Raw genomic sequence first — 24,702 nt, 5'->3', positions numbered from 1 at the left:
AGTAAAACCAATTCACATGTTGGATAAACAATCTCCAAACACATCCCAAAGCAGCAAAACACAGGAGAAGGAAATGAGATAATATTGTTTTCCTTTTTCTCTCAGGCTTCTCAGCTTTCCAGGAGAAAAATCCTGGCCAGAGAAATTATTCAGAAAATGACTGTGACAGATCTGTGTCTCTGTGCCCTGGCTGAGGGGAGCTGGAGTGTGTGCATCCAGCTCTGTGCACCTCTGGACCTCAGGGTGGCTCTGTCTGGGGTACATATAGAAGCCACAGCTGCCTTAACTATTTGTTTGCTGGCAGGGCTGCAGGGGCTGTGTTCTTGCCTAGCTGTTACCTCTTAGTCTGCCTAGTTTGATTCCCTGACTCCTGGTGATGCCCAAAGTCTGGTCCAAAAAGGCTAAAAAGAGTTGTTAGAGACTGCTGAGCAAACTCCTGCATGCTTTCCCTGTTGAAGTTTGTTTGCTTGTTCCTTGAAAAGCACTTTGTTACTGGGCAAAACTCCTGTTATCTTGTGCTGTTTAACTGGAGCAGCCTGATGCTGCCTAAAGTGGTTTATAGTGGGTTTTTGCTTTAAAATGGATGCTTTCTTTCTATTTGATTTGTTATGAATGTCTTTAACATGTTTTTATTGGTAGTGAGATTTGTGAGCTGGGTGCTGTGGCAGGTTCTGCCTGGTGATTTGGAGCAGTGTTTGGGTTCTGTTTGATTTTTCTCTTTTGCCAGAGCAGAGCCTTAAGATTGGTAATGTTCTCTTTGATATCCAACACTGCTTCCACTGAGCAGCTGTTTTCTCTGAAGGAAAGCTCTGATAATCTGCAGAGTCACTGAGCAGCTGTTTTCTCTTAATGAAGCCCTGATAATCTGCAGAGTCAAATCAAGAGATGGGATGAAGTGATTTGATGGGCATTGTTGAGGCAATTGCTGGTGTCAGGCTCAGCTGAAGGTTGACCTCTCCCTTGGGCTGATATTGAGGAGAATCTTTTATTCCAGGTGCCTGCCCCATCCCTGGAAGTGTCCAGGGCCAGGTCTTGCAGGGCTTGGAGCAACCTGGTATGGTGGAAGGTGTCCTGCCCATGGCAGGGGTGGAACTGGATGAGCTTTAAGGTCCTGTCCCACCCAAACCATTCTGGGATTCTATGAATTTTTCTCCACGCTCCTAAACTTTGTTGTGTGATGTTTGATTTAATGTCCACATTGGGCAGCTATTCCAGGGCCTTCCAGGTTTTCCAGCTGGAAACAGCTATTGCTGAACGTGGCTGAACATGTGAGGTGTGACAGGTTCATGTAGGAGCTCCTGTTGTGGTTCTGCTCTGCAAGTGCCTTTTCTCTGAAGGCAGCTGGCTGATTAAAAAAACAATCTTCTAACCAGGAAACATTACCTTTTAAAAATGTTTTTACACTTACAGACCATGCTGCCTGCATTTGTATTCATTCAGCTAGCTCAACCTGAGTAAATAGTGATAAATGAATGCATTCTTCTCTTGAGGTGACTCACACCTAGTCATGCACTTGGAAAAAAGAAAATCTACCACAGTTTTGGGTTACACTGAAAGCTTCACTTATTTTCAGGTAGATTGGGCAGTTGTAATAGGGGCAAGTATCCACATTAATTAAATGAAAGCAAATTCACATGTGTAGTTTTTGAAATTTTTTTCCAACTGAAGTTATGTAGATGTCCAGACCATTTGCCCTTTAAAAGCAACTTTCCATCAGCAAAGAAGCAGCTCACAGGTGCAACAGGAATTCTATTGCAATAGCTAGGAGCAATCTAAAAAATTGCAATGATTCTGCTTCACTGTTTATGCCTTTTAACTTCATTTCTGTTCCTTTTCTGAGCAGGAATGGGGAGGATGGGTAGAGCAGTTTTATCAGGGGAATTAAATTTCTGTTCTTTGCAGTGAGAGCTCTGAAGTTCTGCAGTACACAGCAAGTGCAGCTGAGGATGTGGAGAAGGTAAGTTTTGCTTTTCTGGGAGTAAGTTTAAAAGATTTCCCTTAGTTCAGTGAACTTTCCCCCTCATGCAGGGTTACTGGCAGGCTAACAGAAGCCTTTTGCTTGACCATTATTAACTTTCCTCTCTTGCTGTTGTTCCTGAGGGAAAGAACACCAAGGTTTTTGAGACTCTGGACAGGTTTTGGACCCATTTCAGTTCTAGTGATAGGTGTCTGTTAAGAGCAGTAATATGATGTTAACTGGATAATAACAATCCTACATGGAAGCTTGCCAAGGAATCATCCCCACTTGGGAGGAGGGAGAGCAGACTTGCACATGGGCTGTCTCCAAGGGCTTTTTGGGACTTCATCCTAATGAGGTGAAATTTTTACCCTACTTGTACACAGTCCAAACTCCCTCTCCTCCTCTCTTACATGCAGTGTGATCTTGGCAGAGAGTTGAGTAAGGTATACATATGTGTGGTAGCCTGTACCTCATTAAGCTTATTAGCATATTCAGAGCACGCATTTTAATATTTAACTGCCCCTTATCAGACTAAAATTACATTTCTGCCTGAGGTGTCCTTCAACCTTCTGGTTATATGACTTTGTGAAGGAGAAAATATTGATGAGGACTTCCCTGGTCCTAAAATTAACACTCCATGTTCCCCCATAGGTGCATTGCTGCTTCTCTTTAGGCCTTTTGTTCCCTTTATGAGAACAGGGTTGTGTGCCACATTCTGGGTCCTCTGCTGTTGTGGATGGATTTTTGGGTGCTCCTGCACTTGATAATAAAGATTATCATTAATAACCAGTTGACCTGTGGGACAGTGTGGGTTTATACCCCTAAAAAAGGGCTGGTGGCTTCAGTGTGATAGCAGATAATAAATAGAAAAAAATACACAAAAAATCAGGCTGAAATGAACAAAAAAGCTGAGGTTGTGATGTGAATATAGAGAATCTAGAGCAATTAATTTGGTTTTTTTCTGGATAACAACATAGAAGCAAGGATAGGAGTTGAGAGCTGTGGTGTTTCAAGATGGGTACTTGGAGAATTAAAGGAAAGTTGGGATGGGGGTTAAATGCCTGTTTTTTTCCCTGTCTTTCTCTCTGGACACATCTCCAAGTGGTCAGAATAAAGCAGGTTGTTTCCTCCTCAGATTGTTTTTGTAGTAAACCCCATTGCTAGAGATTTGATTTTAATCCTTTCAATCAGGGTTTAAAGTCAGTTAAAGCTCTTATTGTTCAAGGAGCGACTCTCCTGAGCTCAGCAATCTTGTCATTGCTCTAAATAGGCTCATCAGATGCACCAGTGGATCCTTAATTTGCTTGGACAAATCTGGACTAGGGGAAGGATTATTATTTGGAAGTTAAAGTATAATGCTACAGAATGATTGAGGTTGGAAAAGACCCTGTAAGATTATCCAGCCCGTGATGTTGTCATTGTCATTGTCGGGTGTTGGTGGTAGATACTGATACTTGGAAAAATTCAGTTGTTTTTTCCCCTTTTTCTGTTCAGATTCAGTTTCCCTTTGGGATGACACAGAAGAAATTTGGAAATAAGGGCTGGCAGGAGGGCTTTGGCTTGTAAGGTGTGTGTTTACACAGGTTGACAGAGAGCAGTGTTCATTAGCCCACTCCAATCTGCTTAGAGATTTGGGAGCCGAATTTTTTTTATGGCCTCATAGTTTAATAACTTTTGGTTTGCTCAGAGCGCACATACACAGCTTGGAAACGACTTTTTGAGTGTCCTAAAAAGGTCAGTTGGGGTTTCCTGTTGTAATTAACTTTGGTTGTGGTGGCTGAAGGGGTAATGAGTGCTGAAACGAGCTTCATTAGCATGTTTCACACTTGTTTAGCTTGAGGGTAAAACTGGGAATACAAAGTTAGTTGCATGTTTAATTTCTTTTAAAGCCTTGGATATTTGCTGATAATTCCTGGGGGGGTGACAGGGCATTCCTTATAAATTAAGAATTTGTTCTTCTGTCCTGGTTGGGAAACTGATGCCATTGTTAAGGAGCTGCTGGGAGGGAGAGAGATTTTCTGATGTGATGGTAACAGTGAGCAAAACTAATTTGAATACAGATTCCTTTCCCCCTGTAGCATATTGTGAGCCCATTGTAGCAACTCTGATTAGTGCTGTTACCAGGTTCAGAGTTTCCAAAGCCTTGCTGTGGAGTGGAGAAGGAATTGCTTTTGTTCAGCTTGTCAATTAAATAATTCAAAGAAATAATGGCTGTTTGAAGAAACTTAACTTACACCTCTTGTCCTCTTATCTTGGAGTTATGTTGCAGCAGTTTGTGCCTCAGAAGTGTTTATTCACTCATGTCCAAATAATTATTTCTTACCATGAAAATTCTGGTAAGAGTGGGTCTTTATAGTCAAAGCCACTTTGTAATAGCACTTGGTTATTGTTTTTGAAGTGGTAATAGCTGGGATTTAGTGTTGGCAGGGAATAATTGCAGTGCATTTAATGTAAAGAACTCAAGGATTTTTTGTTTCTCATTCTGTCACTTCATTGTGACATGTGCTCACCTGTCAACGGGTTGACAGTGTGCCATGAGGAATTTGGTCACAACCTCAGCTTTACCCTTTCCCCGTGGAAAAGGTCTCTGGAAAGGGATGTTTGGAGCTGTAACAATCCACTCCTTCCCAGGTTGCTCCAAGGTGCTGTCTCCACCTCATCAGGCACCTGAAGTGCATCTTCCTGACACTAGGGCTGAGCTTTCCCTCAGCTCCAGGCAGCCAGGTGTGATAAACAATTACCTCCTGGAGCAGCAAAAATCTGTTTCCAAGTGGAGCCAGGCTGTAAGTGAAGCTCAAACCAGCGATTGATAAGTTTGGGGATGCTGAAGGAATGATTTGCTGAGCTGGCGTTGCTTATTTGAAGGGTTCTGAGCTGTGAGTGTTACCTTTCCTTTCATGCATGGCTGGGTCCTGGTGGCTGGTGAAATCCTGAGCCCTTGGACTCCTCTCTGCAGCTCCTGAGTTTTCCAGCCTGAAACGTGCCTTTGTTTCTGTGCTGTGAACCACACAGCACTGAGCTAGATGCCACACTGCTCCCCTGCCTCAGAGATGTGTTACTGAGCCTCTCTGGGAATAAAACTGACCAAACTTTATTTTTGTAGCAAAAATGAGTTCAATTTAGACTTACCTCCATTTCCTCCTCATTCTCCCTCAAGGGTGAGGTTGTACCTTCTTGGCTTTTCAGCCCCAGTGGCAGGTTAAGGAAGGATGGCTTGGCTCTGGTAGGAATTTGGCAGCAAGGCACCTCTGAGCCAGTTGATTCCCTGCCATCCAGAGCTGAAAGCACAGGATGTCAGGAGATCCCCACATGTGTGCCCAGTGCTCCTGGCAGGGCTGCAGCCTCCAGGAGTAGAACTGGGAGATGATCATGTTATCTCTAGACATTTTCCTTGTTACCACAGCTTCAGCACTGAAGCCTTTCTCATTTGTTTCATAACCTGTTTTGATTATTTCATTGATTTTTTTTTCCCACCCCTTAGTGAGCTTTCTTTTCTGATTCCAGGTAATTGAAGACATCGAGTACCTGAAGTTTGACAAGGGGCCATGGGAGGAGCAAGATGATGTTTCTTTCCATCACTTGAGACTTTTGTAAGTGTGATGTCATCCAGCCACTGAGCTGTCAAATCCCAGGGAAAATGGTCAAAGCCATGAGTTTTTAAAAGTGGGGTTATATTTGGTAATATTGGTGCTTGCACTGGATCATGCTGTAGCATTTTTGCTGCTGGTTGTTGAGACAAGAGGCTCCAGACAAGTTTAAGAGTGGTTTTTGTCAAAGATCCTTGTCTGCCCAGTTGGAAGAGATCAGACTCAGACACTGGAAAATAACTTGTTGGAATAGAATTTAATTTGATTTTAATAATTCTTTGCAAATGCATCATGTTGAATTTGTTTATATAAAATACAAAGATGTATATAAACAATATAGGTGCACTTGTAAGGCTGTTTGTTAATGCCAGAAGTGAGACAGGCTCTCCATTTTGCTGCAACTTCATCTTCATATTGAATATGCAGGTGGAAATTTCAGTAGAGTTACATTTTTAAAACAAAATGTAAGAGTTATATTATTTTCATTATTTCCTGGTCATCTCACAGGTTAATAGAAACACAGATTTTTAAATTGAATATGTACCCTTAAGTTTGTGTCGTTGTGACAGGCATCAGAGAAGCAAGTTAAACTTTTTTTGCAGAATTGTGATATTTCTTGCATTTTACTTTTCTGTGCTGTTACTTTAAATAACTCCTAAAAATAGAGATCATGCTCCTATTGTACGGTTTTTTAATCAAGGAGTGAAGATAGATTGCAGAAGAACAGTGCTGGGTGGTGTCTGAGAAGAACAAGTCATGATTTGGGTGCATTTTATGTGTCAAAGATGAGGTTTCTTTGTAGTAATTGGAGGTTAACATCTGGTGACTTAGGCCCTAGCAAATTATCACAATCAGACTTCCTTTGAAAGAAGAAATAAGTTGCTTGTTTTCCTGTAGCTCCACACTTCTACTGCAGGTATTAGGAAAGAATTATTAATTGTGATGAGTAGGAGGGAGTTGAAGGAAACCTTACAATTAGAGCAGTGTGTTAAGATACTGTATGAAAATTCTATTTCACAATTTTAGAAGGGAATAAACTGCTTTAAGGACTCAATTTTTCATTGAACCTTGGCGGGGGGGTGAGTCTCCTGCCCAAGGCTCTTGTCACTGTAGGTAATAAGAAATTATTTATTCTTTTGGCAAAAACATGGGGATGTTTGAAGATCCCCGAATGCAATAAACTGCTTATTTAAGCCACAGACTCATAAAATATCCTGTGTGGAGGGGACCTACACTGAGCATTGATCCCAGCTCCTGCAGTTTGCTTTTGAATCTTTTTTTATGCTGGGCTGCCAGAGCATGGATAAAGGGGTGACAACCCATCCTGTGCCAATTTTGAGCTCATGCTTTGCTCAGCAGAGTGAGGGAATCCTGAGCAGTGTCTTGGGCAGCCTGGGAAGAGCCTCTTAGTACAAGTGTGTGTTTGGACCTGCTCTTCCCCCATGGTAACCCCAGAAGGGGCAGGGAGCCTGCTGCAGGCCAGCTGTGCTGGATTCAATGCCCAGCCTGGGTGTGGGTCCATGAGCCCTAAAGGTGATGCTTTTCTCCCTTTTTCCAATGCCCAGGGAGCCTGTGATCCCCTCAGATGGGCAGGTATCCCAAGCCCACGTGCATTGCTCCTTTGGAAAGGGCTTTTCCTGCAGGCTCCAGGTGCCCAGGCACATGCTGCCCTCTCCTGGGTGTTCCTGGCCAGCTCCAGCAGCCACTTCAGATCGTTTAGGTTGGAAAAGCCCTCTGAGATGATGGAGTTCACCATTCTCCCAGCGCTGCCGAGCCCATGTCCCCAAGTGCCACACCCACACGGCTCTGGAACGCTTCCAAGGACAGTGATTCCATCACTGCCTGTTCCAATGCCTGAGCACCCTTCCAGTGAGGGAATTTCCCCTGTGACAGTGTTCACAGGGGTCTTGGGATGAGGGAAGAGATGAGAATGTTGACTCTGTGTTTCAGAAGGCTGATTTATTATTTTATAATATATATCATAGTAAAACTATACTAAAAGAATAGTATAAAGGGATTTCATCAGAATATAATATAAATAAACATGATATAAAAGGATTTATAGATAAATTATATTATTATATTATTTATTTATATTGTTTATATTCTTTATATTTATTTATATTATAATATAAATTATATTTATTATTTTAAATGAATATAATATAAAAGGATTTAATCAGAAGGCTGGCTAAGAATAGAAAAAGAAAGAATAACAAAGGCTTGTGTCTTGGACAGAGAGTCCAAGCCAACTGACTGTGATTGGGCATTAATTAGAAACAACCACATGAGACCAATCACAGATCCACCTGTTGCATTCCACAGCAGCAGATAACCGTTGTTTACTTTTTGTTCCTGAGGCCTCTCAGCTTCTCAGGAGAAAAAATCCTAAGGAAAGGATTTTTCATGAAATGTGTCTGTGACATTCCCCTAATACCTAATCCAAGTTCTGCCCTGCTTGGTTTTCCATCTGCAGTTGCTTCCTTTGCTGACCTGCCAGCTGCTGGGGCTGTCAGCCCTGCTGTTCTCTTCCAGCCTCAGCTTGTACCAGTGTGTCTGGGGGACAGGGATGGGTGAGCAGGGCTGAGGAGCACTTTTTATTGCACGTGTATAGGGTGTAATGCATGGAAACCCCAGCAGGGCCTCTGAGTGATAAATGCAGCTAATCAAAGCGGTGAGCCCAGCCCATGGGCAATCAGTGCTATAATGATCTCTTTTCTCTCCCTGCCTGCCCTTACTGCTCTCCCTTGCCCTCACAGCCTGGCTGTGGGATCTTGGGAAAAGGTTAAAAAGGGCTGCATTTCTGGCTATGGAGCTGGAGGTGTGTTCCAGAGGATGTTCTTCACATCTTCCCTTCCTCTCCAGCTGCTTAGTCCTACAGAAACCATTCTGGCTTTTTAAATGTCTCAGGGAGCTCCTCTGCTGCCCCTGCACTGTCTCAGGCATGTTTTTTATCTGGGCCCTTCCCAGTGACAATTGTCTGTCTGCACATATTGCAGAATAAATACATTTGGGAGGAGGAGCTGCAGGCTGGGTGGCCTTGCCTGTGTTTCTGATCAGCTCATGGGGGGAACTTGCTGTGCTTGTTGCCTCAGACAACTAAACCTGATCTGTCCCTGCAGCTCCTTCAGAAGCTGGCAGCTCTGCTCCCCAGTGAGGCTTTGCCTGGCAGAGGGAAGAAGTGGCCCTGTTTAAATGGCTGATTGCAAACAGCAGGACTAGAGGGGCTGCCAAGAGACGTGTTGGACCTGGCTTTGAAACTTCTGTCATGGAGACTCCAAAAGTCTCATGAACTATTAATGGTGGAACTTCTGGTGCTAGAAGCTATTTTCTTGAGCACCTTGGTTCTCTCTTCACCATAAAATCCCAGAATGGTTTGGGTTGAAAGGAGCCTTGAAGCCCATCTCATCCCTCCCCCTGCTATGGGCAGGGACACCTTCCACTATCCCAGGTGGCTCCAAGCCCTGTCCACCCCATCTTTTTGCTGCAGTTAAAACACTTCTTTTGTGATTTCTTCTTTGCAGTGGCTTTTCTAGGTTTGAAGAGCTGTTGTTGCACCTTCTCCCCTTTTCTTACAGACCTGCTTTTTTTTGGAAGTTTTTTTTTGTTCTTGATGTTGATGTTGAATGTTTGCTCAGCAGGGGAGTGGCTGTGCCTCACCTTGGCCATGCCACATCTGTTCTGCCTGCCTAAATGAGGGAATTGGAGTCCCTTTGGCAGAAAGAGGAATGTTAATTTCCTCTATCAACACAGAACTTAACTGGAATGGTTTCGTGGTGTTGGCTTTTAGGCCAGTGAATGCTTTTAGGTCTCTCTTGTTACTTGAGTTTTTGTGACTATGCCAACATGAGGTGTTGAGAAATCACAGCCCAGGCTATGCAAACTCAGGTGGTTTTTGTTGGGTTGCCTGGTTTATTTATTTTTTTCTAACCGGTTTCCTTCCCTTACCCCACCTTGCATCTTTGGCAAGGTGCTGCATGCTGAGAGCTCCTTCAGGAAAGTCTGGTAAAGGGGTCAGAAAAGAACAAATAGTGATGATTTTCTGCTGGGGGAGAGAAAGAAAACGAAAGAAACATAAAAGGTGTCTGTAAGTGCTTCCTGCTGAGCAGGGAATTAGTCCTGGCAAGTGGCTGTGGTTTTGTGGTTAGACATTGTTGTGGCAGGTGTCTTTGGGTGTGCTTTTGCTTAGTATTCCAATTATTTCTGGTGCAGAGAACACAGAGAAGCCATCAATAGCTTTCATTATTTTCTTGTGCAAAGAAATTTTGGGAGCAGCAAGTTTGTCATTTGGCCCTTAACTAAAATTAATTGTGCCTGGGAATTGTCCTTTCCAAATGGCCACTTGGCTGAGATCTGGGAAGGAGTGGATTCACTGCAGAGTTGATGAGCACAAAACCTTATCTCTGTGTGTGATGTTATGCTTTATCTCTGCCTGGACTCCCTTTTGTGCCTCTCAGCATGTGAAATACACATTTAATGTTGTTGAAGTTAAATGTTGTTGTAGTTTATAGGAAGCATCTTTGGTGTTCATCCTGATCTTGGAAAAGGGGGCATTTATCCTCACCTTCTCCCATCTGAACTTCCACTGGGTTTTTGTATTTCCTTACAAATCTGTCTGTACTGGGACAGTTTACAGAGTGAATATCAGGGTATGTTAGCAAACCAGTTTACTTGCTGGAACTCTTCACTGCTGGGAGGAAAGGTCCCAAAATTTATGATTTGGGGGTAAAAATTATTGCTCAAAGACAATGAACTTTGCTTTGCTCAGGGCATGTGCTTGATGTGCATGTCAGCATTTGCTGAGAAATGTAATTCACTGAAAACAACCCAATTTGCAGAGTTTCTGGTGTTGGATTTAGGGTTTGGTCAGTGCTGACTGGGAAGGGATGTGTTTTTGCCAGCCACGTGCAGGTGGCACTGTTGGCCTGTGGATAACCACAGGCAGCAGGAGGCTTTCTAGCAGTTTCTCAGGCATTTTAAATTTGGGATATCTGAAGTGCTGGTGCTATGCAAAGTGGTGGATTCTAAGATCTATCACTGGAGCTGCTGCAGCTTCCTCCAGGTATTCCAAGGCAGGATGCTGGAGGCACTGCCCCCTTCCAGACCCTCTCACTGTCTCAGTACTGGTCCATTTAGGATGAGAATTTAGCAGGGTAGTGTGTGGCATTCAGTAAAACCACTGGGTTTTACACTGCTTTTATAGAAAGCAAAAAAGTCAGAGGGGATTCATGGAGAAGGGTCCCAGGAATGATGGAGCATCTCCAAGGAGGATGAACCTGGGAGGGGAAATGGAGAAGCAGGAAGTTGGAGCAGGAGCAAACTGGAGGCAGGGATGAGGGGCAATACATCATAGATTGTAAGGAGAAGGATAAATGTTTGGAAAACAGCCCAAATCTTTGGAAGCTTTATTTAACACAAAATCATAGATGAGGATAATGAAGAATCCTAGAATGGTTTGGGTTGGCAGGGTCCTTAAAGCCCTGGCAGTCCACCCCGTGCCATGGGCAGGGACACCTTCCACTGGATCAGGTTGCTCCATCCAGCTTGGCCTGGAATATTTCCAGTGATGGGGCAGCCACAGCTTCTCTGGGTACAACATTTGGCTGTTGCTGGGGCAGGGTGTGACCTGAGTGCTCCTGTTTCCCTCAGCGTGCAGGACAAGGCTGCAGTGATGGATTCCGTGTCCATCCCGCGCTTCGTCCCCGAGATCACCATCGGCGGCACCGAGTACGACAGGATCTACTACGAGTACCGGGCGGTGAGTGCTGCTGGGGACACCTGGGGACACGGCCAAGGGGCTCCTCACTGCTGGGGACACAGCTGGGGACACGGCCAGGGGGCTCCTCACTGCTGGGGACACCTGGGGACACGGCCAGGGGGCTCCTCACTGCTGGGGACACGGCCAGGGGGCTCCTCACTGCTGGGGACACGGCCAGGGGGCTCCTCACTGCTGGGGACATGGTCAGGGGGCTCCTCACAGCTGGGGACACGGCCGGGGGCTCCTCACTGCTGGGGACACAGCCAGGGGGCTCCTCACTGCTGGGGACAGCACTGTCATGCTTTTTATAAACTACAAGAATGTAAAATTTGGTGGATGATTGGTTGATGATTTATGATCATGGTTTGTATTTTTGTTTGGTTTTTTTTGGGGGGGGTTAGTTCTGGGGTTAATTCTGTGTTTGTTTAGGGGTTGGTTATGGAGTGATGATGACAGTTGGTTATTGGTTTTGGCACTAGGAAATATAGAGGAAGGTTAATTGAAAGTGTATTGATGATAAATGATTTGGATAATGTAGGGATATGTGGTTTAATTATTTAATTTTTAAAAAGTCAAGATAAAAAAATGAATGCGTAAAATGGGATTTAAATATTAGTTCCTAATAAATGATAAAATAATTATGTCCAGCAACCATTACATTATCTGTTGTCTAGAGGTAGGTAGTGGCCAGGGGGCTCCTCACTGCTGGGGACACCCTGCCTGCCACCCTCTTGCCCATTGCTCTTGGGAACTTGTGCATTTTGCCCAAATCCCCACCTTTTTTGAAGTCTAGCTTCCCCCCGAGGGGAATAATGAAGCAAATAGTTTGTTTCATAAGCTGATATTTTTTTTATTTGGTTTTTTTCATCTTTAAATGTGGACTAAAGGATAAATGGTTTTCATTTGTTTCTGTTTCTTGTGCCCTGATGAGTCTGTGGCCTCTGAAATCTTAAAAAGACTCCCTTAAGTCAAACAAGAAAATTGGAAACCCATGGCGAGTCCTTATCGAATGCTGAGGGAGGGGGTGTTTTTTCAGAGGAGGAATGAATGCTGCCTCGCTTCCCTAAAGTGCTGTTGCTTTAAATAGAGTGTTTCTGCACGTGGGCACACATCCAAAGCCTGTTGTGCCCAGTGCTCTCATACACCTCATGCAGGCTCCCACACAGGGTTTTAATTAGCTCCTGCCTTGCTGCTTCTGGAGACAGCAGCGTCCAATCCCCCCGGAGCTCTGCCCTCGTGCTGCTCTGTGCTTCCCTGGCATGGGGTCCTCTCCCTTGCCTAAGGCCCAGGTACTGGAGAAGGTCCTTGGAGAAGTTGTGGAGCTGATGGTAATTAATGCTGAGTGGCCAGAGTTCCAGGTGAGCCTCTGTTTTCCAGTTGGGTTGGAATCATCCCTGCCACTGCATCTTATTATTTTCCAAGCAGTCCTGAAGACAAAGGGAGAAATATACAATATAAATTGTTAGAAGCCATGATTTGCATAATCCAAACCCTATCGTTTTTCTTTTCTTGGTAGTATACAGTCTCTTACTGAGATTAAAATGTAAGCTACAGATTGATGGACTTGTTTGGAAACTGATCCACCAATGTTTTCTTCTGGAATGGACAGAATATTCCAGTAATTTGTTCCTCCTCGGCTGGCTGTGTAGTGGAGAGGCTCCTGGGTTCACACTGTTCTGCCTCATTTGAGATGTGACCTTTCTAGCTTGTAAAAGGGGCTAAAGCTAAAGGTTAAAGTAGCAGAAAACATCTGAGGTTATCTAATGGATTTGAAAACTCCCTGAGAAATTGCTCTCAGAATTTCCTCCTCATGCTGTCACATTCTTAAATCCAAAACTTCAAGCTCGGGCTGAGGATTGTTGGAGCCCTTCCCTCCAGGAGCTGCCTGTGCTGTGCAGCACAGATTTGAGCAGGATCTGCTGCATGACTCGTCTCTAGCTCACAGCATCCATCTGCACTGCCTGTGCCTTTCTTCCCTGAGATGAGAGGGCTTTTTTTGGGCTGCCATGTCCCTTTGCAGTGGAGCTGGGAATTACTGAGGCTGCCTGACACACAGCTAGATGTGACCTCGGTGCTGTGTGCTGAGAGCCTGGGGTGAGACTTCTGAAAGCCTTTTTTCCTCTGGCTGTACAGCAGCACATGCTCTTTGTGCTGCCAGGAAACTGAGAATGTCCTGGCTCATCCAGTAACTGGCTGCCAGGAGAAATTTTTTGACTTGCCTTGCAGATGTAGCAAAAGGATGCTTGGGAGTGGGAATATGGGTACCTGGGAAGGAAAGCTGTGCTCTTGGATGGCTCTGCTCCATGCCAGTTAGTTGACAGCTGAAGCTGAGCAAAAAAAGGCATTGCCAAAATATAATCTCCCTTCTGCAGCCTTGTTTGTAGGCCCTGATTCAGGAAAGTGCTGTGGAAAGTGATAATGTCCTTTGGAATCAGGAGGAGTTGCTTGTTTCAGGAAGTATTCTGTTAAATTTAGGCTACTTTCATACTCATTTTCTCTCTCCTAAGTGCTTGGATACTTGTAATCCTTCAGTGGTGTGGGGGGTGTACAGGGATGGTGCACAATGCAAAAGATGCTGAGTTTTCCTGTTTTCCATCAGCTACTGGAAGGGGAAGCACAAAGCCAGCCCCACCTGCTGTTTTATGTTCTGAGGATTGCATTCTTTGTGCTGAAACTTTGAAGATCTGGGTTTTTGGTTGTTTTTTTTTTACCTTCCAACTTTGTTTAGCAAATGAAGGGTTGAATTTTTTTTTTCTCAGGCAAGGCTCCTGTGCAGAGGTGATGGAGCAAGAGGCCAAGCAGCACAGGCACAGAGAGCAGATGAGCTTCCAGACTCACAGATTTGGGCTGGGAGACTGTTTGGTCTATAAAGAGGGAATCACTGGCCCCTGCCTTGCCCATGGCTGTGCAGGAATGGTCACAGCTGTGCTGCTTTGGCATTTGAAGATAAAGGGTTTAGGCTCACTTGTAAGTAAAAGTTTAGGCTGACTTGTGAGTAAAGGCTTAATTATGGGATAATTACAGAAGTTTAACTTTTCCTTGTGGGAAATGTGTGCTTTTAAAGTTGGTGTAATGATGTTTACCACATAAATAGAATGATTTGCATAGGGGATTTTTCCCCCTGCAACTACTCCTAAATCCTTGATCTCTCCAATAGGCAGCAAACTGCTGTGCTTTTCAGAGCTCCGTGCACACAATTCATGCTGCCTAATAATGGTGGTTTTCAGGGAGTTACAAATTCCAGGTAGAAGCTGGGTTTTGTTCAAAATATTCATTAGAAGCAACGAAGAAGGAGGAGGAAGGAACACTCATCAGAGTTCAAGATTTTAGTATGTGTGCTTTTCCACAAAATAATGAGGTGGCCACATACAGTTCCAAATACTCAAAACTCGCTTTTTTTTATGTATATCCTCTAAATTTCTTCTGTAAGGGCTCTTTTCATGTGTGAGGAGGTGGCTTTCTGCAGCCTTCTTATACCATGAAGTCCTCTGGCAGGGTCCAGCAGCTCTGCTCAGGCATTCAGCAACTTCTAAGGATGCTCTTCTGGCAAGGGAAAAGCAACCTTTCAGTCAGGTTCTGTAGATCAGAGATAAGCACGTTCATTCTTCAGGGAAGCAACATTATTTTAGGAACTGTCAGACTAGTAAAGGCTTGACTACCCTTTTTTTATTCCCTTAACAACTGCTGTATCTCTCTGCCTTTCTTCCAAGTGCACACAATCCCCAGGGATAATGCTCCAAACTCTGTGTGTGCGCCCTGTGGAGCTGGAGAGCTGGAGCACTTAGGCAGATGTGTTTGCAGTGGAGATGAAAACAAATGGCTCTGTTTAATGGAATCAGTGTACTTAAATAATGTGCTGATGTACTTCACACTCCTGCTGCATCTCCTGGAGTGGGGAAAACGGCGGCTCTGACGTGCGTGTGCTTTTCTGTGTACATAAAAGTGCAGCTGTTTGCTGGAATTTGGAGAATCAAAGAACCACAGAATGCTTTGAGTTGAAAGGGACCTTAAAACTCATCTCATTCCCACCCCCTGCCATGGGCAGGGACAACTTCCACTATCCCAGGTTGCTCCAAGCCCCAGTGTCCAACCTGGCCTTGGACAGGGATCCAGGGGCGGCCGCAGCTGCTCTGGGCACCCTGTGCCAGGGCCTGCCCACCCTGCCAGGGGAGGATTTCTTCCCAATGTCCCATCTAACCCTGCCCTGTGGCAGTGTGAGGTGATTCCTCCTTGTCCTGTGCCATGGAAAGGTAAGACAAGGCTCTCATTTTAATTCCCTCTCTGTTTTCCTTGGTGGAAGGCTGCTTTTGGAATATAGGGATGCTGAGCATGAGGCAAGGAGAGCTCGAGCAGATCAAAAGTCCTGGCTGCTGCTGGGAGGTGCAGTCCAGCTTCTTCCACAGCAGCTGCACAGCTCAGCTGCCTGGCCTTACTTCCTCCTTGTGCCCTGCTCCTCATCCTCCTCCCTCCTGCCCCAGGGCTTGGGAATGTGTGGCTGGCAGGGCCCTGCAGTCCTGGGTAGCAGCAAGCAGGGAAGAGGGGAGGGGAATCCCACACTCTTCTCCCAGGCTTTTCATCATTCTTTTCCATTCCAATGTCTGCCATGCCTCCAGGCTGGAGGGGTTGCAGGGCAGTAGCTTTGAGTGGTGGAAGGTGAGCCTGCAGCATGAGTCAGCTCTGTCCCACAACCCAGCACTGGGAGTGCTGGAAGAGCTTGTGTTTGCAGTGGGAAATCACAGCCAGCCCCAGAGGGAGGCTGTTAAGGGAAGGCTCTCCAGGCTTGAGGGGCTCAGGAGCTGCTCTGGCCCTTCTTGGCAGCTGTGGGGCTGAGGGTGGCCCCTGGCAAGCACAGGGCCCTTAGCTCCCCATCTCTGCTGAGGGTGCAGGGACCTCTTAACATAAAAATCTCCTGGAAGAGCTACAAAAGGAATGCTTGAGCTTCAGAAAGCCAAAATCTGGATCAACAACAGGATCAACTCTTGCCTTTGCAGGAGCAGGGAGCTTAGGATATCTTTCCTTCTCCATGTTTGCGATCGTTGCCATAGCTGCTGCCTTTGATAGAACCTTCTGTTTTTTCTCTCCTGCCATTTTTTTTTCTTGGCTTGATGAAGCTTTCATTCTTTTTAGGATCAAGATCTCCTTTCCTAATTCAGTTTTAAAGGAGGTGTTTGACAGCTGTAATGCCCAGCCCTATCTGCTCTTGAATCCAGGAAGGAAGGAAAACAGACACACAATAAATTAGAAGATGCTTCATTTAAGGGTTGTTGTTTTTTCTGTTTTATCTCTGCAGAAATAGTTTTAGCCCTTTCTAAAGTAACAAAATGATGCCTAGCTAGGTATCAGTAAGACCAAAAGAACCTGAGGAATAACAAAAACCTGGGAATGACAGAGCTGTTGCTCAAGGATACCTGGATCTGCTCCTCTTCCCACCTTCCCACTTGTCCTCTGCTCTCACCAATCCTGTCCATATAGAGAGAGTGTGAGAGCATCCCCTCTTTAGGAACAGGCAGCTTTTCCACCCTGCTTGCCCTGAAAAGTATCATGGACAGTTGGCAGGGATATCTATCTCAGAAACAGTAGGGAAAGAGCCTGACAGACCTTGTCTCAAATCTTGGGTTTGGGGGTTGTGTCTTTTTTATTTTAGGTGATGGCCTCTGCTGTCCCAGGCACTGGGTGCCTCTGTGAATCAAGAAGACAGTCAAATCTCACTGGATTAAATAATCCATTTTCAACTTGATAGTCTGTCCCTGTGAAAGGAAACACTTTTTGATGTGGGAGCACATCTCCCTTTCCCAAACCCCTCTTAATCCCATACCTGTGGAGGGGTGTGATCCCCAGGGTAGATCTCTATTAAATTAAAATTAATTGGAATATAATTTAATAGAGGGGTAGCATCTCCATGGATCTTACACTGTGAAGTAGAGTCAGTTTGAGGTGTTTAACTGTGCTGTGTGGCTTGGATTATTTCCTTGGCTTTTCCCTGCACTCTCTAGTGGATAACTGATCCTCTTATGGGCACTTCTCTTTCCAAAGGATTTTTGTCTGTTTTTTTAGTGAATGAATGAAGGGCAGGACAGCAGTCATTGAACAGTTCCAGCAAACTGGAATTGTTTTAGCCTCAATTCAGAAAAACTTTTGGGTGCTCTTGTTTTTTGGGCTGTGATGGATGTTAACAGCATTGAGGGCTTTATTTAAGTAAGGGATGGCAGGAGTGAGGCTATAACAAACATCTGAGCCAGGCCTTTGTGAACCAAGCCATGCACACCTCAGATGTGTGTTTGGAGGGGAAATTGTTCCCCTTCCTTGCTTTAACTGCTGCTCTGGGGCACAGGATCAGTGATCCAGAGATCATTGAGTCCAACTTAAACCCAGCAGTGCCAAGGCCACCACCAGCCCATGTCCCCAGGTGCCACATCCACATGGCTTTTGAATCCCTCTAGGGATGGGGACTCCTGGGCAGCCTGTGCCAAGGGTCACAGCCCTTTCCATGAAGAATTTTTTCCCTAATACCTGATTTCAATGTCCCCTGATTTATTTTGAGGCTGTTTCCTATTGTCACTCAGGAACCAAACCCTCCTAGAATCCAGCCAATATCTGCAGCTCCATGTTCTCAGATTCTCTCAGATTTTAGCTGCGTGCCTACAGCACTGTCAGCCCTTTGGAAGGGAGGATTTCTCCTGTAGGAAGCAGGAATCTGCTCCCAGCAGGGATGGCAGGGGCTGTTATTGTGGCTGTTCTAAACAGCCTCGGGATATTGATGAATGAGCCCTGCTCCCAGAGCAATGACTCTGCTTTTAAGTGCTCTTTGATCAGTGCTGCTCCAAGCAGGCTATTTATAGAGCTCCTGGAGCTGTGGAGCCCAGCCATCAGCACAGAGCAGTGCAGGAATAGCAGGCAATAATGGGAATTCTCTTTGCTCCCCAAAGGCTGGAAAACAAGGCAGCCTCTTCCTCAACAGCCTTTCCAGGTGGTTAGAGCCCTCCAGAGCTCTACCTGCACGTGCCTGCTGTGGAATGGTCTGGAGCAAGCAGCTGGCTGGAGCTGCTTGCTGCTCTTCCACAGCCTCTGCTACTTTATAGGGCTTTTCATCATGTTTATGGTTTTGACAGGCACTTCTGTGGCAGGTTCTTAATTTAACTGATGAGGGGGTCTTGTTTTCATCTCTTTTCCTAATGCTCTTTTAAAGTTGAGCAGTTTGATGCCTTTGAGCTGGCTCTACCTTTGGGTTCAGCTCATTTCAGGGAGTTTTGTGCTCTTGTGTGGTGGATTTTATCCCATCCCTCTGGAAATAATCCTTACTGCCAACTTTTGGGCTCTGTGGAGTGTAATGCAGCAGGCCAAGGCTTCATTCTCACTCAGTTTCCATGGAGTGGAAAAATCTGTTCCTTGGTGACCTGGCAGGAGCTCAGCCTTGCCTCCTGCTGCAGGGATGTGGGGGAGCTCTTGGGGCTGCCTGGTGGGTCCTCTGTGATCAGCAAATTGTGGAAAATGGGTTGGGTTGGAAGGGACCTTAAATCTCATCTCAGCCCCCCTGCCATGGGCAGGGGCACCTTCCACCTCCAGCCTGGCCTGGGACACTTGCAGGGAGCTTGTACTGCAAGAGAAGGTGAATATTCAGTCCCTCTCTGTTGGCTCAGCTGCTGGCAAGTCCCATAGAGCTTTTTCCTGTCTCCTTTCCATCATCTCTTGCAGCCAGGCTGCCCAGCCTAGACAAACCCAGCAGCCTCAGGGCTGCTCTCTGATTTCCATCCCTGCCCTTGTGCTGGCCAAGAGCAGCCTGGCAATTTCAGCTGGGTGCACTTTAGAGCACCAGCCTACCCAGAACCAGCACATCTTCCTCCTTGCCCTGCATCCCCACATCTTCCCTGCTGCTCCTGCCACTCCTCTCTGCAGAATCCTGCCCTGTTCCAACCGTGCAGCTCCTTTACTGCAGTCACAGCTGGACAATGTGGGATTTGAAGAGCAGACTTTGGCAAAGTGGCCTGTGTCACTTGTGCACAGAGCATCAATTCCCATCCTCCTGCTTCCTAGGTAAGATGGGAGTTGTTTACTTGCCTCTTCCCTTTTTCTTTTTGGCTATTTTGAAAGCTTAGCTGTAACAAATCCCCAAACTGTCCTGCCTTTGCCAAGGCCCACTGTGAATGATGGAGTTATGGATGAATACTTACAACACTTGCTTTGATGTCTTGCATGTCTTTAACCAAAGGCACCCAGGGAATTTGTTTTGGACAATGAATTTGAATTCTGTTGGGGTTGATATTGTAGCTTTTTAAAGAGGGCAGATGTACCCAGAAACAAAACTGTAAACTGCTGTATTTTCCCAGAGATCTCCTGTTGCTTTAATAATCTGCTTATCTGGGAATCTCTTCAAGTATCAAAGGGCCAATTATGTGCTGCCTGGAGAGGACCAGGGAGAGCTGTTTTTGTGTCACAGGCTAGTCACAGGAGGTCTCATGTCCTCCCTGGCTCACTGCTGGAAATCCATGGGGCAGAGGTAGTAATAATTTATTTTCATCTCCCATCTCCTCTTTGCTCAGTGGGGGGAACTCTCAACAGGACTGTGTGGTTTCTGCAGATGTTTAGACAGGACATTAATTGAAAAAGCTCAGAAAAACTGCTCACAAATGGTTTGTGACAAGGCAGGGTGGGGGAGTGTCTTGTGGAGGAGGTCAGGTCTTCTGTCAGCTTGATTTTTAGGGAAAGAAGTGTCTTGTTTTTTGACATTCGAGTGAATATAAACACAGTTCCCCTTCCTCAAAACAACAGGCTTCATCTTTTATTAAATAGTTCATTTTTGTGGCCTGAGTACAGATTTTATCAAGAGTGCATCTTGCTTCTCTCTGCAGGGCCAGCTGTCCCCGATAGGATCCTCTTACATGTTTTTTTGGAAAGGAAAAATCCTCAGGACAAGTCTGGGGTCTTGTGTGAAACCAGTGTTTGTTTGGAGACAGAGCAGATGATCTGTGCTTAATTACTTGGAGAGGCTGCCAGCAGATAGCTTATTTTTAAAGGAAGGGTTTGATTACAGCATCTTTGCTGGCTTCAGCCTTTCTCACCAAACTCATTGGGTTTTTCTGGTGCTTTGCTTCTTGGGTCCAATATTGGAGCTCTGAGGTGTTCTGTTCCATTTCTTTTTGGTTCCTGGAGGTAGGAATGGATGTTCTGGAGGTGGATTCTGCTTTTGGAACCAGGATCTCACCACCTCTGGCATTCCAGGTCATGGTCAGTACCTTCCAAAGGGCACTACTTCAGCACTGAGACTCACAGGCTGCTGCTTAGGTCCCAGGATCCTTGAAATTTGGGTAAAGGCTTCAAAAATCTTTGGGTTTTTCCATCAAAAAGTGGTTCCTGACTTTGCTGATGAAGGCAGGCAGATACTGTCTTTGCTTTAATGAAGATAAGTTCAGCTCTTGAAGGCTAAATCTGCAGTTTCATTTGAACAGTTTAATTTAACGTGGTAATTAACTCGGTATCTCATGCATGAAGTATTTCATATATTTAATAATGTGTGTGCCTATTTTGGAATGACATTCAGTTCCTCTCCTCCATGATACAGTTTGGGGAGCCATCTCACTCAGGCTGGGAGGGGCTGGATGAATCCAGGTGGAATGTGGTGCTGAGCTCATTGGCCTCATTTTCATACATCTATTGTGGCTTTTGTACAGTGGTTTTTGCAGTCCCTCCTTCAGCTGCACAGCTCAGTCTTTTCTGAGAGCCTGATTTTTCTGTGAGTTTGATCATTACAATGTAAAAAGAGTATTTCATGTTCTGTAGATCCCATGAGGCACTTCAGAACTTTGAGGGGAGTGGCTGGCCAGAGTTCTGACTGAGCTTTCTGCTTTCTTTAGCTCCCTGGGCGCAAGTATGGGCCAGGCTACAACGCTGACGTTGGGGACAAGTGGATCTGGCTGAAATGAAATCCTTTCCTGCTGGAGCCCTGGCCAGGATGGACCACAGGACCTGAGGGAAGAGGAGCCACCACGTTCAGTGCACCTGCTCCACATCACTTGTGGAGCACCAAGGAAACACTGCTTAAATCATTTCCTGTCCCCAGCAGAAGGGAGCAGACTCCCAGAAGGAAAACCATTTTATTCTGGTTTGTTTTTCCCTGAGTTCCTCAGGGATGTTGGATAGTCAGTGTGGGGGATAGCCAAGTGAGCTGGGGCAGGCTCAACATCAGAGCTGAATTTTCTCTTCCTCAAGACTGTGGCACATTATTATCCAGGATTAGTGTTGTTCTGCTGATTCAAGAGAAATTAAACCTGTACCCTCCTGGCTCTCACAAAATTAATTTCGTATTCTGTCACGTGTGGTGTTCTGTGAGGTTCATTAGAAGCAACAATGTGTTCTGAAAGGCACTGACTGGACCTCAGCAAAGCATAAGAAGTTCAGTGAGAGATGGAAATAAGTTATCTCAATTAATACAGCAAAAATCTCTGCTTAAAATTCTAAAAAAATAGTCAAAATAATTGCCAGCAGTTGTACTTACAGCTTCTTGCTTTGATTCCACTATAGAGTGAAATGTTTGTTGGGTATAAAAGACAAGTGTAATTATTATTTTTGCAAGTCCCTGAAAGTCCAAGTTGAAAGGGTTTTTTTAAAAGAAATTACTCATTTAGTACTAGTCACAGAAATGAGGTCCCTTGGCATTGGTTCAAGCACCACTGTCCAGATTTAGGCTGCAGTTAATTTTGCGTTTCCAGCACGGGGCTCACTGCTTCAGTCACTGAGGAAAAGAGCTGCCAGGCATTCCAGAATTGAGGGCAGTGCCTTGGAGTTAAGCAGCCAAGTCCTGCTTGTGCCTCTTCCTGTATCAAAACCAGTATGCAGAGTCCCTTAATGAGAGCCTGGGGGCTGCTGAGGTGCTGGATGCAGGAGCAGTGGGACACAGCTGGGGCTCTTTCTGCTGATCCTCTGGTGCTTTGCTTCTGTGTTTTATGTCTCATCCATCTGTCCTCTGGGAAGGGATGCCTGAATCCTTCAGGACTCCCAGGCAGTGCAGTGAGATCCTGAGCAGTGTGAGCCTCCCCCACCTGCCCAGAGCACCATTCCCAGCTCTGAGGGCTGTGGGGATGAGAGGAGCACCTGCTGTGCTTTGAGGATTCCTCTGGAGAGTGCAGCTCTGTTTGTACACGTGCCCTCCATCCTCATGGTGCTGGAATTCACTTGGCACTGTGTGCAGCCCAGTGCCAGATCTGGAGAGGTGTTTTGTGCTGTGGCTAGAGCAGGGGAAGCTGGGGGGGCTCACTGGGGTGCAGAGCAGCTTTAGGAGCCTTCCCCACCTGCTCTAGCAGCACAGAGGGCTGAGCTTTGGACATAAGAGACTTTAATTCCAGTCAGGAAAAGCAGTGCTGGCAAGCCCTGTGGTATGACAACATGCATCTCAAACACACTTTTAAAAATGTTATTCAGACTTTAACTCTGCTTTAAAACTGTTTATAAGCTAAATCTGTGAAGGAAATAACTTTCTCTCCCCTTGCTGTAGGAAGGAGTGCTAGCTTTTCTCTTCCCTCCTCTGTGTTTTTCTCTTCCCTCCTTCCCACTCCAACACCTCAAGAAAAATCTCTTAGCAAACCAGCTGTAAAGATTTGGGTTTTGGATGCTATGCTGTGCCAGTTGGATGAATCCATCTCCAGTTCTTACTTAGATTGGGGAAGATAATACAGCTCAAGTCCTCTCCATGTTTCTGTGTAGGGGCATGTGTGAAACCATCTGCAGTCTGTCCTCTTATCCCAAATTCCCATTGCCTGGGGTTTGCCTCTTGCCTGTCCTGTCCTGTGCTTGGCTCTGCCTGCTTTCCCAGGGCACATTCTCTGGGGAAGGTCACATTTATGGGCAAAACCACCAGCTTTCCCTGTGGTCACTCCAGTTCAGCAACAACCTCCCCCTTGGCTTCACTTTGCACAGGAGGGGAGAAAGGGGAGAGGGGATGAGTGAGTGGTGCTTGTCTGTGCTATCCCAGTATGTCTGTTAGCAGCTTCCCCCTCAGCTGGGGCAGGCTAGGACCATCCAGGCTGTGGAGACACCTGTGCATGGCTGAGCTGCTCCCTGAGGAATTGGCTCCTCAGCAGTGACCTGGAGCCCGGGGCTGCAGTTACGAGATCCAGCAAAAGTTTCTTCTCCCTCCTTCACAGTGCAACTTTGATGTTTTAATTACAAAATGACAGAAGGGGATTGGGCTGGAAGGGACATTAAAGCCCATCCTGTCCTACCTCCTGTCATGGGTAGGGACACCTTCCACTATCCCAGGTAGCTCCAAGCTCTGTCTGGCCTGGCCTGGAACACTTCCAGGGCTGTGGCAGCCACAGCTGCTCTGGGCAATGCAATAGCAGTGAGGTTTCAATATTAGCCCTCAGTTCTGTTGTGCCCCCACCACAGACAAAGGTTGGAATGAATCCCTTCTGTGGAAGAGCCTGCTGAGCAAGTGGAATTTAGGTGCACAACAAATGCCAGCTGGCTCCCAGTGCTGCTCACAAAAGCAAAATGAATTAGTTGTGCAGAAGTGAGTGGAAGCAACCAAAGCAGAGGGGAGATGGGATGGCACAATATCACCTGATGGGCTGCTTCCCAAAAATGTGTCTGTGCAGGTTTAGTGTGAGCTGAGTGTTTATGGAGAACCCCAGCAGCCATCTGTGTTCAGGGAGGGCTTGGGGGAAAAGGAGGTCTGGAGATCAAGGAAAAAGATGGACTCTCCTCCTTGGGGTGGCCTTCTGTTGATTTGCATTTGATGTGAGGGTGACAGGAGAAGACATCACGAGGGAGGGGAGGCCCTGCCACATGCTAGAGCAGCAGTGGCTGCCCCTGGAAGTATCCAAGGCCAGGTTGGATAGGGCTTGGAGGAACCTGGGATAGTGGAAGGTGTCCCTGCCCGTGACAGGGGGATTGGAGTAGAGCTTTAACATGCCTCCCAGCTCAAACCATTCCATGACTGTGTGATACTGGCCAGAGCTCCTTGGGAGTGCCTGCCCCGGGAGCTCCCATCCGTGTCGGCCAATGCTGATCCCATCTGATGACGTCGCTCCCTGTGATCCTGCTGAGCTCTTACACCTGGCACCACGGGTGGCAGGATGCCATGGATCTTGCTCTGGTTCCCAGCCCTAAGCCCGTTTTCCTGCCAAAGGCTCATTCCCAGCGAGCCCGAGCCCGGCGCGTTGCCTCCCGCTGTCTGTGATTCCTGCGCAGGTGCTGGAGCCCAGCCTGGCTGCTGCTATCTGATGGGACCACTCCTGCTGTGCTCTGCACCCTCCTGAGCCAAAACTGCAGCTACAAATGAGGCTTCAGTTCTCCATGCCTGAGAAATCTTTGTCTCAATTAGCTCAGAGCTGAGCATCTTCAAAGGCAGCCGGGGCGGGAATTGGCGGCGGGCGCTGCCGATCCCTCTGGGAGAGGCGGGCACC

At 46.2% G+C, this 24,702-nt stretch overlaps 1 protein-coding gene across 1 annotated transcript in view; it reads left to right on the top strand.

Moving 5' to 3' along the window:
- The window catches only part of NDUFA10 (NADH:ubiquinone oxidoreductase subunit A10), a 29,281-nt gene extending 7,670 nt beyond the window's left edge, over nt 1-21,611 (top strand). Inside the window, exons 7-10 of the mRNA XM_036386943.2 lie at nt 1,903-1,957; nt 5,465-5,550; nt 11,197-11,305; nt 21,154-21,611. Coding sequence (XP_036242836.1) covers nt 1,903-1,957; nt 5,465-5,550; nt 11,197-11,305; nt 21,154-21,222 — 319 coding nt within the window. The 3' untranslated portion in view covers nt 21,223-21,611. The remainder of the gene's footprint in view (nt 1-1,902; nt 1,958-5,464; nt 5,551-11,196; nt 11,306-21,153) is intronic.
- Nucleotides 21,612-24,702: the final 3,091 nt, after the last annotated feature.

The sequence above is a fragment of the Molothrus ater genome, chromosome 7 (assembly GCF_012460135.2).
Source record: "Molothrus ater isolate BHLD 08-10-18 breed brown headed cowbird chromosome 7, BPBGC_Mater_1.1, whole genome shotgun sequence".
Lineage (NCBI taxonomy): Eukaryota > Metazoa > Chordata > Aves > Passeriformes > Icteridae > Molothrus > Molothrus ater.
This window is presented reverse-complemented; position numbering and strand designations above follow the sequence as displayed.